This window comes from Gorilla gorilla, chromosome 15 (assembly GCF_029281585.2).
Source record: "Gorilla gorilla gorilla isolate KB3781 chromosome 15, NHGRI_mGorGor1-v2.1_pri, whole genome shotgun sequence".
Taxonomy (NCBI): domain Eukaryota; kingdom Metazoa; phylum Chordata; class Mammalia; order Primates; family Hominidae; genus Gorilla; species Gorilla gorilla.
Window position 1 is genome coordinate 113396551 of NC_073239.2, and position 16733 is coordinate 113413283.

Genomic DNA, 16733 nt, shown 5'->3' on the forward strand with positions numbered 1-16733 from the left:
CAGAAACATAGTAAAGGATAACTTTAAGGATTTTGGTCTAAGCAACTAGAAGTATGGCACTGCCATTTATTGAGATGGGGAAGACAGGGAATGGAGCTGGTTGGGGTACAATGCAATGAAAAGTTCAGGAAGTTTGAGATAATTAATATCCAAGTATAGATACTGGGAAGGCTATTGGACATAAAGAGTTTGGTGATCATGGGGGAGGTCAGGTCTGGAGATATAATCATGGGAGCTGTCAGTATACAGTGGGTACTTAAATCCTTGGGACTGGATGACATCAACTAGTGAATGAATATGGAGAAGAGATAGGGGCCCGAGGACTGAGTCTTGGAACCCTCCAATATTGGAGGTTATAGGGAAATGGGAAGGAATTAGGAAAGGAGGTTTAGAAGGGTGGGCAGGAAGCAGGAGAGGAAATAAGAGAAAAGTAAATAATTATTAAAAAAAATATTTTTGGCCGACTCACGCCTGTAATCCCAGCACTTTGGGAGGCCAAGGCAGGTGGATCACAAGGTCAGGAGATCAAGACTATCCTGGCTAACACAGAGAAACCCCGTCTCTACTAAAAATACAAAAAATTAGCTGGGCATGGTGGCGGGAGCCTGTGGTCCCAGCTACTCGTGAGGCTGAAGTAGGAGAATGGTGTGAACCGAGGAGGCAGAGCTTGCAGTGAGCCGAAATTGCACCACTGCACTCCAGCCTGGGTGACAGAGCAAGACTCCATCTCAAAAAAAAAAAAAAGTTTTTAAAAAGAAAGAATGACAAATTGTGTCAGATACTGCAGATAATCAACTAAGATGAAACCTACAAATTGACCGCTGAATTTTTTGGCACTGGGTAGGACAAAAGTCTAACAGACGCAGGTTCAAGAGGGAACAGCTGGAGGGGAATTGAAGACAATGAGAACAGAGAAATATTTCAAGGAATTTTCCTGTAAAAGGAGGGGGGTGCAAAGAAAGAAGGTGGAGTTAAAGGATAAAGTGTAGTCAAGAGAGGTTGGTTGAACTGATTTTTAATTTTTATTTGATTTATTTATTATGTATTTATTTATTTAAAGAAGGAGTCTTACTCTTTCACCCAGGCTGGAGTGCAGTGGTGCAATCTCAACTCACTGCAATCTCCACCTCCTGGGTTCAAGCAATTCTCCTGCCTCAGCCTCCCGAGTAGCTGGGATTACAGGTGTGTGCCACCATGCCCAGCTAATTTTTGTATTTTTAGTAGAGACAGGGTTTCACCATATTGGCCAGGCTGGTCTTGAACTCCTGACTTAGTGATCCGCCCGCCTCAGCCTCCAAAGTGCTGGGATTACAGGCGTGAGCCACCGCGCCTGGCCTCGAACTGATTTTTTTAATACAAGAGATATGACAGTTGCAGAGGAGAAGCTCAAGGAAGCTCTTACTCATTGTCCATTCTCAGCTACTTCTCACCTACCTGCTCACTGAATCTTGGCATTCGCAGGCGTCGGCCCTAGACGTTTTTTCTTCGCCCTCTGCTCTCTCTCCCTTGGTCTGTTTATTCCTATGACTGATACCAATGACTCAAACTTCAGTCTCCAGCGAGGCTCTCTCTCCTAAGTTCTAGCTCTGTAGGTCCAGCTGCCTACTCAGTACCTCAACTTGGATGTCTTTCCCAAATCCAAACTATACCTACAGTCATCCCCAAACCTGCTCCTCCTCCAAGGCCCCATCTCAGAAAATGGGGTAACCCTCCAACCAGCTACATGATCAGAATCCAACTCCTCCCTCCTTACTGCAAACCAAAAAGTTTCTGAGACAGTTCTCAATCAATTTAGAAGTTTATTGTGCCAAGGTTAAGGATGCACGCCCAGGAGACAGGCCTGTGCCTTTCTCCAAAGATGACTTTGAGTGCTTCAATATTTAAAGGGAAAAGGGTAGATATTAGAGAAAGAGGAAGAAATTTTTTAAAGATGTGGGTAAGCCAGGCGTGGTGGCTGATGCCTATAATCCCAGTAAAGCACTTTCAGAGGCCAGTGTGAGTGGATGGCTTGAACCCAGGAGTTTGAGACCAGCCTGGGCAACATGGTGAAACCCTGTGTCTGCAAAAAATAAATAAAAGGTGTGGGTAGATAAGAGGCAAGTGGGCACGTTCTTTTGAGTCTTTGATCAGCTGTTCGACATGAGGGAAGGGTAGAGGAATAGTCACTTATGCATTTATCTAGCTCAGCGAATCTGCATTTTTACGTAAGATAAAATAGACATAGGGCCGAGGAAGCAATCAGATAGGCATTTGTGTCAGGTGAGCCTAGGGATGACTTTGAGTTCTGTCCTTGTCCTGTACCTGTGAAGATAAGCTGTCAATTTACATTGTCAGGGTGAAATTCAACAGAACTGTTTTCGGGTAAAGCTGTTGGGGCCTACAGATAATTTCCTAGTGGGCAAATTGTGAGGAAGGTATGAGGCCAGGCATGGTGGTTCACGCCAGTAATCCCAGCATATTGGGAGGCTGAGGTGGGTAGATCACCTGAGGTCAGGAGTTCGAGACCAGCCTGGCCAACATGGTGAAACTGCATCTCTATTAAAAATACAAAAATTAGCCAGGTGTGGTGGCACATGCTTGTGATCCCAACTATTCGGGAGGCTGAGGCAGGAGAATCGCTTAAACCTGGGAGGCAGAGGTTGCAGTGAGCTGAGATCCTGCCACTGCACTCCAGCCTGGGTGACACAGCAAGACTCCGTCCAAAAAAAAAAGAAAACAAAATAAAATCTTTGAGTGAGAGACAGGTTTGCTTTATGTAGTTCCTAGCTTGACTTTTCCCTTTGGCTTAGTGATTTTGGGGTCCCAAGGTTTATTTTCCTTTCACATTACCCATCACAAAATTCCCAGTTACTACAGTCAGCCTCCTCAATATCTCCCTTCTCTCCATCCCCACTCCCTGCACTTCCCACCTCCAGGCTAAGCTACCCTATTTGGCCTGCACACCTGCCATCACCCCTCTGCCCCATCAGACTCTCCTTCCTGCCGCTTCTCCACAAGGCAACAAAACAAGCCTGCTGGTGTCACATCACTGCTTAGAACCCTTCAATACTTTCTCAAAGTCCAAAATATCTTACAAGACCCAGTGGTCTACTGTGATCCCTACCCCCACCTCTTTCACTCTTAACAACAATTCAAAATAATGTCATATGTGACACTTAAACAGTACTCATCATGTCTGTTTGGTTACTGAAATACTTAATGAGAAGAAAAGACGAGGATTTGGACTCTGAGGATCGGGGTTCCAGTCCAAGCTCTCACAAGTGTATCCTCCTGCACGCTACTTATCCGCTAAGCATTTCACCCCTGTACTGATGGTACTTATTTCCCCTTACCTCATCCCTACTGGTGGGGGTAATTTTAAATTTTAATTTGTCTTTTTGTGAGAATTAAGACATCATGCATGTGAAAACATTTCTTCTCTATGTGAATGCCATGCGTATAGCTACTAAATATGGCTGGGAGGTTGTAGATTTCTTGAAAAGTATTTCAGTCCCAGGGCTACACATTATTTCTCTTGGCAGAATTTGATCCTAAATCTCATCAGGGCTGATTTATAAAACACCCCCTAGAGGAAATTACTTAAGCAGATACCTAGGCCTTTCGGTTGCCTCTGACTGTAGACTTATGTGTGAGCTGTAATAGCCATCCACATATAACTGGGGGACATGATTTTGCTTTTCTTCCTTTCAGATGGCTTGGTTGGGCGAGATTCCTGCATTACCAGTTTTTGGCGATGGAACAAATGTAATTCCAACAATCCATGTTCTTGATCTAGCAGGGTAAGCATTCGCCCAGAGACGTGACCTTCACAGAATTGGTTAATGTGTTTGTTTGTAGCCTAATACTTTTTGAGCATTTGACCAGTGCTAAGACCCTTACTTGGATTATTGTGTTCATTCTTCATAACAACCCTATGCAGAAGGTACCGTCTTCTCCATTTTGCATCTAATGAAATAGTGCCCACTGTTCAAAAGTTCTACATTTCTGGTGACAAGTTCAGGTTCATCTCTTAGAAACTATCGGCAGAATAGCAATGCCCTCCAATTTTGGAAAAGAAAGAACTTGGTACGTACATTCTGAGGACATAGTTTCTTATTCCTTTGTCCCAGATGAGATTAATATGTCTAACCCGTCAACTTAAATTCTAGAATTCAAATGGAAAACTGTAAACCTGAAGCTTTTTCCTTCTTTGACAGTTGTAGGTAAAGTTGACATATGTTTTTTATACTCACAGAGCATCTAAACCCTGTATTCAGACAGGTCCAGAAACTCTTCTCCTCCTTTGAAGACCCTGACTTAAAAGTGAGGTCAATGAGTTGGTTCACTGTGTTTGTGGTTCATCAGCTCCAGCTTCCGGGGACTTCATTCTGTCACTCCTGTGGCACATCCCCAGAAAGGAGCAATTTCTGCACTTCCCTAAGGTTCTGGTTTTCAGATTCCCACTCTTTCTCTCATCCACTGGCCACTAGTAAATTAGTCACAATCTCAGATAAATTTCTAGACTTACTGGGAAATGAAGGAAGTTTAAACTTCAGGGCCACACCCCTGAGCAGATCCCTTTCCAAGACCCTGAAGCTAATTTTTATTATTTTTCTTAAAGAAGGATCCTATGAGTCAGGGATATCCAATCTTTTGGCTTCCCTGGGCCACATTGGAAGAAGATTTGTCTTGGGCCACACATAAAATACACTAACACTAACGATAGCTGATGAGCTTTAAAAAAAATAACAAAAAAAACTCATGCTTTTTTTTTTTTTTGAGATGGAGTCTCACTCTGTTGCCCAGGCTGGAGTGCAGTGGCGCAATCTCGGTTCACTGCAAGCTCTACCTCCCGGGTTCATGCCATTCTCCTGCCTCAGACTCCCAAGTAGCTGGGACTACAGGCACCCGCCACCATGCCTGGCTAATTTTTTGTATTTTTTTAGTAGAGATGGGGTTTCACCGTGTTAGCCAGGATGGTCTCGATCTCCTGACCTCATGATCCACCCGCCTCAGCCTCCCAAAGTGCTGGGATTACAGGCGTGAGCCACTGCGCCCGGCCCAAAAACTCATAATGTTTTAAGAAAGTTTACAAAGTGTGTTGGGCCACATTCAAAGCCATCCTGGGCCTCATGCAGCCCACAGGCCCTGGTTTGACAAGCTTGCTGTAAATGGGCTAAGCTTCAGGCACTACAAAACCCGGGATCTGCTCCATCCCTGGGGATGGAGGGGCCGAAACATACCCATTTTTTTCTGCAGAGATTTTACATTATGACATTACTGGGTTTCAAAGATACAGAAGAGTCTTTTACATTATTAATATAACTTACTTGGCATTAATCCTTAACATATTACTTCCAAACATAAATTAGAGGGAGAAATTATTGCCATTACAGAAGGACTTAGGGCCTGTTAAAAACAAGTTATAGGAGGCCATTGTTTTGGAGTAAGTTCTTGTACTAGGCCCCAACAGACCAGACTGAAAATCAAAATGGAGTCACCCATGCTAAAGTTCCAGTCACCAAACTGAAACTAAGCTGTTACCTGACCTTTCGAGAAAGCCGAAGAGAGCAACAACAGCTAATTTCCCAAACAAGCCAGTTTCAGTCTTCAATAGGCATGATAATAAAGCTCTCTGTGTTTTAATCCTTATGGCAAAAAGTAGCCTAAAGTAACCTGGTACTAACCTATCGGTTATCTTTCCTTTTTTTTTTTTTCCTTTTGAGATGGAGTCTCGCTCTGTCACCCAGGCTGGAGTGCAGTGCCACTTGGCTCACTGCAACCTCCGCCTCCTGGGTTCAAGCGATTCTTCTGCCTCAGCCTCCCGAGTAGCTGGGACTACAGGCGCCGGCCACCACGCCTGGCTATTTTTTGTATTTTTAGTAGAGACAGGGTTTCACCATGTTGGTCAGGCTGGTCTCGAACTCCTGATCTCAGGTGATCCACCCGCCTCAGCCTTCCAAAGTGCTGGGATTACAGGCGTGAGCCACTACGCCCAGCCCCATTAGTTTTCTTTCTGTTGTTCTCCTTGTCCCTGTCTTACAAGGAAACTAACTTTGAAATGACCAATGTGCTTTTTGTTCTTTGTTTCTGCTTTCTGCAGCCCTTTCTGCCTATCAAACTACCCGCCTCTGCTCATTTCACTGACACACTTGTTCTATTTTATGGAATGAAATGTTGCCTGATTCTAGAATCACAAATAAAGTCAGTTGAAATCTTTAACTAGATTTGTTATAATTTTGTCTTTTGACAGACCCTTTTAAGTAGCATTTTTTCCCCAAAGGTTTCTTTGAAGATTGTCAAATATTTAACAGAGGAAAAAGCAAAAAGCTGAAATGTTCTGAGAAATGGATAGAAAATAGGCTAGGTGCAGTGGCTCATGCCTGTAATCCCAACACTATGGGAGGCCAAGGTGGGAGGTTCGCCTGAGCCGAGGAGTTCGGGACCAGGCTGGACAACATAGTGAAACCCTGTCTCTACAAAAAATACAAAAATTTGTCGGGTTTGGTGGCTCGTGCCTGCAGTCCCAGCTACCCGGGAGGTGGAGGCGGGAGGATCACTTGACCCTGGGAGGTTGAGGCTGCAGTGAACCGTGATTACACCACTGCCTGCCAGCCTGGGCAACAGATCGAGACTCAAAATAAATAAATAAATGAATGAATAAATAATATAGAAAAAAAGAAATGCATACAAAATAAATGTGAACTGCCCATTTGGAAGCGTGCATCCAATTTATTTTCATTTTATTGAAAGGAAGCTAAGATGGAGGTAGAATTGACAAGCCATTGTGATAGACATCTATTCACTATTGTTTCTCTCTGGCACTGTTTAATTTTTGTTCCAATCCCTGCTCTGCCTCTCACTAGCTGTGTGAATTTGGGGAAGTTACTTACGGGGATAGGAGCAGCACCTACATGCTAGGGCTGTGAAAATTCAGTGGGATCACACCTGTGCCACCCTCAGCGCAGAAGCAAGCGCTCGGAAACCTTGGCAACTCGGGATAGGAAAGCAGGCTCAGGCACTGTTGCTACGTGACTTCCTTAAAGAGCCACAGCTTGTCTAAATCTGTGTCTTACTTTGTAAAATACCTCCCTAAAGCACTGTTGTGAGGCTCACACGAGCCCCTAGATGGGGAGGGCTTCATAAACTGGGGTCCTGCTGGGGGCGGGTCCTGCTGGGGGCAGTTCCCCTTGTTGGGAGACAGGGCAGTATGCTAGAAAGAAGACAGGTCCAGAACCAGATGCATCTGACCTCAAAAGCTGGCTCTTCCACTTTCGCAATAGCTCTTCAGCCTGAGAAATGTCACCGAATCCTTTAGCATCTTCCTCATGTGGAGAATGCAGATAACCATCCCAACCCTGACCTTATTGAAAATGGAGATAACTTATCAAAGCACCAAACCCCACGCCCAGCCATGGGGGTGGTGGTCAGTGAATTCTAGTTTACTGCATCTCTTTCGCTTTTTCCCTCTGATGATTATTTTACCTGTGGGTCTGCAGAGTGATACAAAACGTCATAGATCACGTGCCAAAGCCTCACTACCTGGTTGCTGTGGATGAGTCTGTTCATACCCTGGAAGACATAGTCAAGGTACAGTGGTTTCATCCCATACTTTGATGACATATCGTAAATAGTTTTGCTGGCTGGGCGCGGTGGCTCATGCCTGTAATCCTAGCATTTTGGGAGTCCGAGGCGGGTGGATCACCTGAGGTCAGGAGCTCAAGACCAGCCTGACCAACATAATGAAACCCCATCTCTACTAAAATACAAAAATTAGCCGGGCATAACGGCGGGTGCCTGTAATCTCAGCTACTCGGGAGGCTGAGACAGGAGAATCGCTTGAACCCAGGAGACGGTGGTTGCAGTGAGCCAAGATTGTGCCACTGCACTCCAGCCTGGGCGGCTGAACAAGACTCCGTCTCCAAAAAATAAAAAATTAAAAATTAAAATAAAAATAAATTAAAAAGTTTTGCCCCCAATCAGTTGTGCTAACAAAACTGGGACTCCTAAGAAGAATATCCGTAAAACCCAAACTCGCTATCTGCATTTGCAGTATATACTTTAAGGTTGCTACCAAAATAGCCTTTCTCTTTTATATGTACAGAGGGAAATAAGAAAGACCGCTGTAGGGCTCAGGTTAAGAAGATGGCGATCATTGCACCCCAGACACACACGCAGATGACACACCAGAATACGAAAATCCGCCAATAGGCACTTGCCCCAAAGTATTGATATGATCAGGTTCACCAGCCTACTGGCCAATTCCAGGAGTTCTATTTTTAATGTTATGTATTTGTTTATTTATTTATTTTTTTGATACAGAGTCTCGCTCTTTCGCCCAGGCTGGAGTGCCATGGTGTGATCGTAGCTCACTGCACCCTTGACATCCTGGGCTCAAGAGAGCCTCCTGCCTCAGTTTTCCAAGTAGCTGGGAACATAGGCGTGCACTACTGTACCTGGCTAATTTTCATTCTTTTTCCTTTTTTGTCAGGATGAGGTCTCACCATGTCACCAGGCTGGTCTGAAACTCCTGAGCTCAAATGATCCTCCCGCCTCTGCCTCCCAAAGTGCTGGGATTACAGGGGTAAGCCACAGTGCCTGGCTAAGTTTGTTTTTAATGTTTTAGAGACAGGGTCTTGCTCTGTCACCCAGGCTGGAATGCAGTGGTGTGATCTTAGCTCACTGCAACCTCAAACTCCTGGGCTCAAGTGATCCTGCCACCTCGGCCTCTGAAAGTGCTAGGATTAGAGGTCTGAGCCATTGTGCCCAGCTTCAGGAGTCTAGATCTGGGACAGCTGCCTCTTCCAGTCCAGGCTGCTCTGGCTAAAGCAGCTACCATGCGGCCCAGCTAGTGCAGCCTTCTCTTGCCCTTCTCCTGGCTACTCCCTATTCATTTTTAAGATTCAGCTCAAGCCTGGGCAACATGGTGAAACCCCATCTCTACCAAAAAAAATATACAGAAATTAGCCAGGCATGGTGGTGTGCCTGTAGTCCCAGATACTCAGGAGGCTGAGGTGGGAGGATCACTTGAGCCCAGGAGGCAGAGGTTGCAGTGAGCCAAGATTGTGTCATTGCACACTAGCCTGGGTGACAGAGCGAGACCCTGTCAAAAAAAAAAAAAAAGAAAAAAAGAAAAAAAATTCAGTTCATCTATCTTCCTGTGCACTCTCCCTGCCTCATTCCCACCTCCTGCACGCGACAGGTGTCTCTCTTCATCCCAGGTTGTTTTAGTCTGTTTGAACTGCTACAACAAAATACCATAAACCGAGTAGCTTATAAACAATAGACATTTATTGTTCACAGTTCCAGAGGCTGGGAAGTGCAAGATCAAGGCAGATTCAGCCAGGCACGGTGGCTCACACCTGTGATTCCAGCACTTTAAGTTCAGGTGGAAGAATCACCTCAGGCCAGGAGTCCAAGACCAGCATTGGGCATAGTGAGACTCCCTCTCTATAAAAAATTTTAAAAATTAGCCAGGCTTGGTGGTGCACATCTATAGTTCCATGTACTTGAGAGGCTAAGGTGCGAGGATTGCTTGAACCCAGGAATTCAAGGCTGCAGTGAGCTATAATTGCACCACTGCACTGCAGCCTGGGCAATAGAACAAGACCCTATCTCTAAAAAAAATTACGGCATGGCCGGGTGTGGTAACTCACACCTGTAATCTCAGCACTTTGGGAGGCCCAGGCAGGCAGATCCCTTGAGGTCAGGGGTTTGAGACCAGCCTGGCCATCATGGTGAAACCCCTTCTCTACTAAAAATAGAAAAATTAGCCAGGCGTGGTGATGCACGCCTATAATGCCAGCTACTCAGGAGGCTGAGGCAGGAGAATTGCTTGAACCTGGGAGGCAGAGGTTGCAGTGAGCTGAGATCGTGCCACTGCACTCCAGCCTGAGTAACAGAGCAAGACCCTGTCTCAAAAACAAACAAACAAAAACATTGTGGGGAAAAAAAAAAGGCAGATTCAGTGCCTGACGAGGGCCTGCTTTTTGGCTTTATAGATGTCACCTTCTCCGTGCGTCCTCACATGGTGGAGGGGCTAAGGCACTCTCTGGGATCCTTTTATAAGACACTAATCTCATTCTTGAGGGCTCTACCTTCAAGACCCACTTTCCTAAAGGCCCCAGCTCCTACTACCATCAGCTTAAGGGTGAAGATCTCAACATGTAAATTCTGTGGGACACAGACATTCAGACTACAGCACAGAATCCCCTTTGCTGAGCTGCAAACACTCCACATGATAAATGTCTGTGTACAGTTCTGTCTCTCTTTTCACACTGGGAGCTCTTGAGGGCAGATCCTGGGCCACACTCATCGTTATCTCCACTACCTGGCACTAATGCTATTTAAAAAAATTCAATTATGTTCACATTCATTTGAGGGTGTTTGTTTGTTTGTTTGTTTGTTTGCTTTTGAGATGGAGTCTCGCTCTATTGCCCAGGCTGGAGTGCAGTGGTGTGATCTCAACTCACTGCAACCTCTGTCTCTCAAGTTCAAGCAATTCTCGTGTCTCAGCCTCCTGAGTAGCTGGGACTACATGCGCACGCCACCACGCCTGGCTAACTTTTGTATTTTTAGTAGAGACGGGGTTTCACCATGTCAGCCAGGTTGGTCTCAAACTCCTGATTACAGGTGATCCGCCCACCTTGGCCTCCCAAAGTGCTGGGATTACAGGCGTGAGCCACTGCGCCTGGCCCATTTGAGTTTTATATAAAGTAAAACCTTCCAAGTAAACCAACTAATATTTCGATTTTCCTCTAACAGTGTATCAGTAAAAATACCGGCCCTGGGAAAATCCAGAAAATACCCAGAGAAAATGCATACCTAACCAAGGACTTAACGGTTAGTATATGCGGTGTTTTTTTTTTTTTAACTATCTTTCTCAATAATATGGAGTATTGTTATTTTTTTAATATCAGATAGGTTTTGGCTAAATAACGTTGATCTGTGAGGGATTTGGAGGCAGAAGGCCTGGGTTCCAATGCCATCTTCATCTCCTACTACACCACCAGATGTTCTACCCTAAGACAACTTACTCTTGTCTTCAGTTGTCTTTCCTGAAAAACCCCCAGAGGTCCTGGTCAGAAAATGTATTTGGGCCGGGCGCGGTGATTCACGCCTATAATCCCAGCACTTTGGGAGGCTGAGGCAGGTGGACCACCTGAGGTCAGGAGTTTGAGACCAGCGTGACCAACAGGGTGAAACCCTGTCTCTACTAAAAATACAAAATTAGCTGGGCATGGTGACACATGCCTGTAATCCCAGTTACTTGGGAGGCTGAGACAGGAGAATCGCTTGAACCCGGGAGGCAGAGGTTGCGGTCAGCCTAGATCACGTCATTGCACTCCAGCCTGGGCAACAAGAGAGACACTCCATCTCAAAATAAAAAAAATTAAAAAAAAAAAAAAAAGAAACAAAACAAAATGTATTTGGAAGCTATTTGATACGTAAAATGCCATTCGAACACTGGGAATTATTTTCTTTGGCCTCTTTCTAAAATTCAAAGCAGGCTGAGATTCCAATTCCATCACAACAACAAAAAAAAATAGGGTTTTTTGCAGTGTGCTTTTCAAACTTGCATTAGAATGTAATTCTTTTTAAGAATAAATTGCAAATAAATTGCATCTAAACACTGCACTGGAATATGTTTCTGAAAGGACTGATATTATTGATTGCCTTGAGGAGCAGAACTGGGTGGGTGATGGTCAAAGGTCAGAGGGAATATTTTTCTCTTTTTTTTTTTTTTTTTTTTTTTGAGACGGAGTCTCACTCTGTCGTCCAGGCTGGAGTGCAGTGGCACAATCTCGGCTCACTGCAAGTTCCACCTCCCGGGTTCACGCCATTCTCCTGCCTCAGCCTCTCAAGCAGCTGGGACTACGGGCGCCCGCCACCACGCCCGGCTAATTTTTTGTATTTTTGGTAGAGAAGAGGTTTCACCATGTTAGCCAGGATGATCTCGACCACCTGACCTCGTGATCTGCCCGCCTTGGCCTCCCAAAGTGCTGGGATTACAAGCATGAGCCACGGCACTTGGCGGGAATATTTTCCTCTACACCTTTTGTTCTTTTGGATTTTGAACCATGAAACTGCAGTATTCAAAAAGTAGACACAATTAAAATTTTTAAAAAAGAAAATTTGGATTTCCGGTATCTTCCTACTTGTTCAGCCAGAAGGTGGCCCGCCATCAGAGTAGACATGGAGACTGTTTAGAAGTAACGTAGTATCACACAGGTACTCTGTAAATACTCAGTGCTGGATTAATTGACTTCCACGTTTAGTGAATGTATATTGTTTTTCTTTAATAACTGTAGTGATTTTGGTCTGTTATGACAGTCAGAATTAAACAAAAAAAGACAAATCTCTAATTGTCCTCTATCTTTCAGCAAGATTGTCTTGACCATTTACTGGTCAACTTAAGAATGGAAGCGCTCTTTGTGAAGGAGAATTTTAATATTCGATGGGCTGCCCAAACAGGATTTGTGGAAAATATCAACACTATCCTCAAGGAGTACAAGCAAAGCAGAGGATTGATGGTAACTATCACCGTTTCCCACTGAAACTTCTGATTCAAGCAAAATGAATCAAACCTCTAGTGTGATGATGCCAATGGAAGTATTTGCTTTTTCAGACGTTCAAATTTCTAATTTCAAGTTTTTCAAATTTGACAAATTTGTCCAGGTCTAACAAATTTACATGTATATCAAATTAATACCTGTGAACCAACATGAACAGTTTTAAATATTAGATAATAATGTATGCAAATTTATCTAATTTAATAATTAGATAATATCTAATAATGTATGCAAAATTATCTAATTTAAACATTAGATAATAATGTATGCAAATTGCACATGATAGCAAGCTCAAGAGTGATGTCGCAGTGTTGTCCATATAAAGAAGAATATTAAATAGGGAAAAATATCAACTGCCTTACTGGCTGGCTTGTTTCAGTCCTGGGTATACATGTGGGAGGTAGAAGAAGCCTGATTACTACTTTGATCTCTTTCTAAGTGGTCAGAGGACTCACTGGTCATTTTAATTATCACAACTTTTCAAGGTAGATATTCTTTTTAAAAAAGTAATTAATTGAAATGGACAAATAGATTATATACATGTATCCTGTACAACATAAAGTTTTGAAATATGTAGACATTGTGGAATGGCTAAATCGAGCTAATTAACATCCATGTTAACTCACACACTTATCAATTTTTATGGTGAAAGGTGGATATTCTTATCTATATAGTATAGGTGAGGAAACAAAGGCTCAAAGAGATGAAGCAACCTTTTTTTTTTTTTATTGAGACAGAGTCTCACTCTGTTGCCCAGGCTGGAGTGCAGCAGTGTGATCTCGGCTCACAGCAACCTTCGCCTCCTGGGTTCAAGTGATTCTCGTGCCTCAGCCTCCTGAGTAGTACCTGAGATTACAGGTGTGCACCATCACACCTGGTTAATTTTTGTAATTTTAGTAGAGATGGGGTTTCACCATGTGGACCAGGCTGGTTTCAAACTCCTGGCCTCAAGCGATCTGCCTGCGTTGGCCTCCCAAAGTGCTGGGATTACATGCTTAAGCCACCGCGCCTGGCTGCAGCAACTTTTTCTTTTTCTTTCTTTCTTTCTTTTTTTTGAGACAGAGTCTTGCTCCATAGCCCAGGCTGGAGGGCAGTGGCACGATCTCGGCTCACTGCAACCTCTGCCTCCCGGGTTCAAGTGATCCTCCTGCCTCAGCCTCCTGAGTAGGTAGCAACTTTTTCAAGGTCACACAGCTAGTCAGAGATTCAAACTAGGTAGGACGCAGACTTAACTAGAATGTCCGCATCTAACTGCAGGGCCGCCACACCTGCCTCTCTGAAATCAGATCAATGAAGCACCTGCGTAGAGCTTTGGATTTATCCCAGGGAAACATTCTAAAGACAAAAGTAGGTCATACATGAGAAAGTGTTTTGAAAACTGTAAAATGGCATATGTGAGTAACAGGTGTCATCATAATCATAATTATCACTGTTGGAGGGAATGCTCCACATAAGCAAGCACAGTGTCACAATCATATCCTTAGAACCGTATTCTCTTGGGAAAAAAAACATGTCTAGTTAAGAATAAGCAAAACATGTACCACTTAGCAAAATAAATAATGATCTCTTTAAGCATCTAAGATCCTCATGGTGGCTGTACTGGGAGGTTATCCTGAGATATACACCAACCCAACCTCAGAGGTTAGACTAATGTCCTCTCTAGGTCAACTGTAACAACAACACACAGAGTAGAAATATGACAAGACACTTTGAAGAGACCGTATGGTTCCTGATGAGCAAGACTGGACAAAAACATGATAGAAGGAATAGTATATCTAAAAACTAAATAGGGTATGTCTGTCCCTAGGGGCAGTTAGCCACAGGAAACACTACCGAGGCCAGTGTAGCCCCAGAGGTGTCAGTGACATCCCCAAAAGATGGAGTCTCAAGCCATGCACTTTCGTGATTGCAGTTCCTTTAGCAAGGAAAAGTCATTGCTGCTTCAGAGACAGATGCATCAAGCCACCTTGACCCATTGCTTCCAGTCAGTTCATCCTACTCCCCTTGTTCTGATCAAAGCTCATCAAGCAGCCTTATAAGACTTGGCTCCCAGTGTCCATCTGCTTGAAGGGAGTAAATGTACCAAATATGTGGACTTGGAGTATTTGATTCAGTGGCAGTCATACTTCTCATTGTAAATAAATGAATAGATTGGCATCCTGGTTTTACACCTGGATAAAGTGAGCCCATGCCAGGAGAAAGGACCCACCCTTGGTCCGTGGACAAATGAGACACCTGAACTTGCTCAGTTGACAGCCGGTTCTCAGGCCCTGGTGAATGCAGTGCACCTCTCCAGGGGCCCAGCCCTGCTCGTCAGGACTCAGCTCCGGAACTGCTTTCCTTCACACCTGCCTCCTTCCACTGCCTGCCATCATCCCTATCTGACGGGGCCGCACTCCTCACCAGAACCATCCATCCTCCCTATCCGATGGGACAGCGCTGCTAGCCAGAACCATCCTGTGTGCTGCCTACTTCCTTCACTGTCGTGGTTTCCTCACCTGTCAAATGGTAGTAATGATATTAACCAACTTGGTGGATGAAATTATATAATCTGTAAGCATACAGACACTCTACCAATGCAAATCCTTTTCATGAGCGCAATTCTAAAATTTACCTTGCAAAATATTGGCCCTCAGTTTTACAGCTATTTGGACCATTTTGAAATAAATAACTATATGTTACTGATATTTTGACCTCTGTTAGAAATGAATATTTACTCATTGATTATGAACACCATAGGGCTTCTTTAGCATTCAATCAAGTTTATCAGCAGGAGAAATGGTGTTTTTTTTTTAAATGGGTATGTTTTTAAAAATTAGAATAAATTTTTTAAAAATTGAGACAGGGTGTTGCTCTGTTGCCCAGGTTGGAGTGCAGTGGTAGGACTGCGACTCACTGCAGCCTAGACCCTCCTGGGCTTAAGCACTCCTCCTGCCTCAGCCTGGGCCACCAAGTAGCTGGGACCACAGGCACATGTGACTATGCCCAGCCAATATTTAAAAAAATTTTTTTTTTTTTTTGTAGAGACGGGGATCTCACTATATTGCTGAAGCTGGCCTCGTTTTTTGTAGAGAGGGGGACCTCACTATATTGCTCAGGCTCGCCTCAAACTCCTGGGCTCCAGGGATCCTCCCACCTCAGCCTCCTAAACTGCTGGGATTACAGGCATGAGCCACAATGCCTGGCCTAAAAATTAGAATAAATTAACTGTGTTAAAAATAATTGGCCAGGTGCAATGGCTCACACCTGTAATCCTACCACTTTGGGAGGTCGAGGAGGGTGGATCACCTGAGGTCAGGAGTTCGAGACCAGCCTGGCTAACATGGTGAAACCCCATTTCTACTAAAAATACCAAAAAATTAGCTGGGTGTGGTGGCGTGCGCCTGTAATCCCAGGTACTCAGGAGGCTAAGGCAGGAGAATCGCTTGAACCCAGGAGGCAGAGGTTGCAGTGAGCCAAGATCACGCCATTGCACTCCAGCTTGGGCAACAAGAGTGAAACTCTGTCTCAAAATAGTAACAATAATAATAGTAATTAAAGACCAAGCCAGGTGCAGTGGCTCACACCTGTTATCCCAACGCTTTGGGAGGCTGAGGCAGGAGGATTGCTTGAGTGCAGGAGTTTGGGACCAGCCTGAACCACGCAGTGAGATCTCATCTCTACAGAAAGTATAAAAATCAGACGAACATGGTGGTGTGCATCTGTAGTCCCAGATACTTGTGAGGCTGAGCTGGGAGGATGGTTTGAGCCCAGGAGTTCGAGGCTGCAGTGATCTGTGATTGCACCACTACACTCCAGCCTGGGCAACAGTGGGAGCACCTATCTCAATACAAAACAAAACAAAACAAAACAAATAATTAAAGACCAAATTCAGTACAGAAATAGTATTCAGGCAGTAAAGTAGGCCCTTTGCACACCGAACCAGAAATTCTTTGCTTTGTTACTGTTCCAAAGGTAGCACAATGCCCTGTGCTGTGCACTGTCGTGTGAAACTGGCAGTGTGTAATTCCTGAGCACTTACTCTTTAGTGATCTGAGTTGTTCCTGATACATCTTCTTATGTGGCCCTATCCACCAGCCCCAGATCAGCCCATGTAGTTGGTGCCTATTGAATACCTACTGAATGAATGGACATGAACCAGAACATGAACTGTCTGACCAGGGGGCAGACGCTTTCGGGATG

The 16733-nt window shown here is 44.4% G+C and overlaps 1 protein-coding gene across 3 annotated transcripts in view; it reads left to right on the top strand.

Annotated features, from left to right (window-relative positions):
• AK7 (adenylate kinase 7) overlaps positions 1-16733 on the top strand; it is a 97393-nt gene that overhangs the window by 47085 nt on the left and 33575 nt on the right. For 2 of the 3 annotated variants that reach the window (XM_019040006.4, XM_019040007.3), the window contains 4 exons: positions 3691-3779; positions 7479-7569; positions 10744-10821; positions 12363-12512. In XM_019040006.4, coding sequence (XP_018895551.2) covers positions 3691-3779; positions 7479-7569; positions 10744-10821; positions 12363-12512 — 408 coding nt within the window. The remainder of the gene's footprint in view (positions 1-3690; positions 3780-7478; positions 7570-10743; positions 10822-12362; positions 12513-16733) is intronic. The other variant, XM_055361898.2, reaches the window with a different exon arrangement.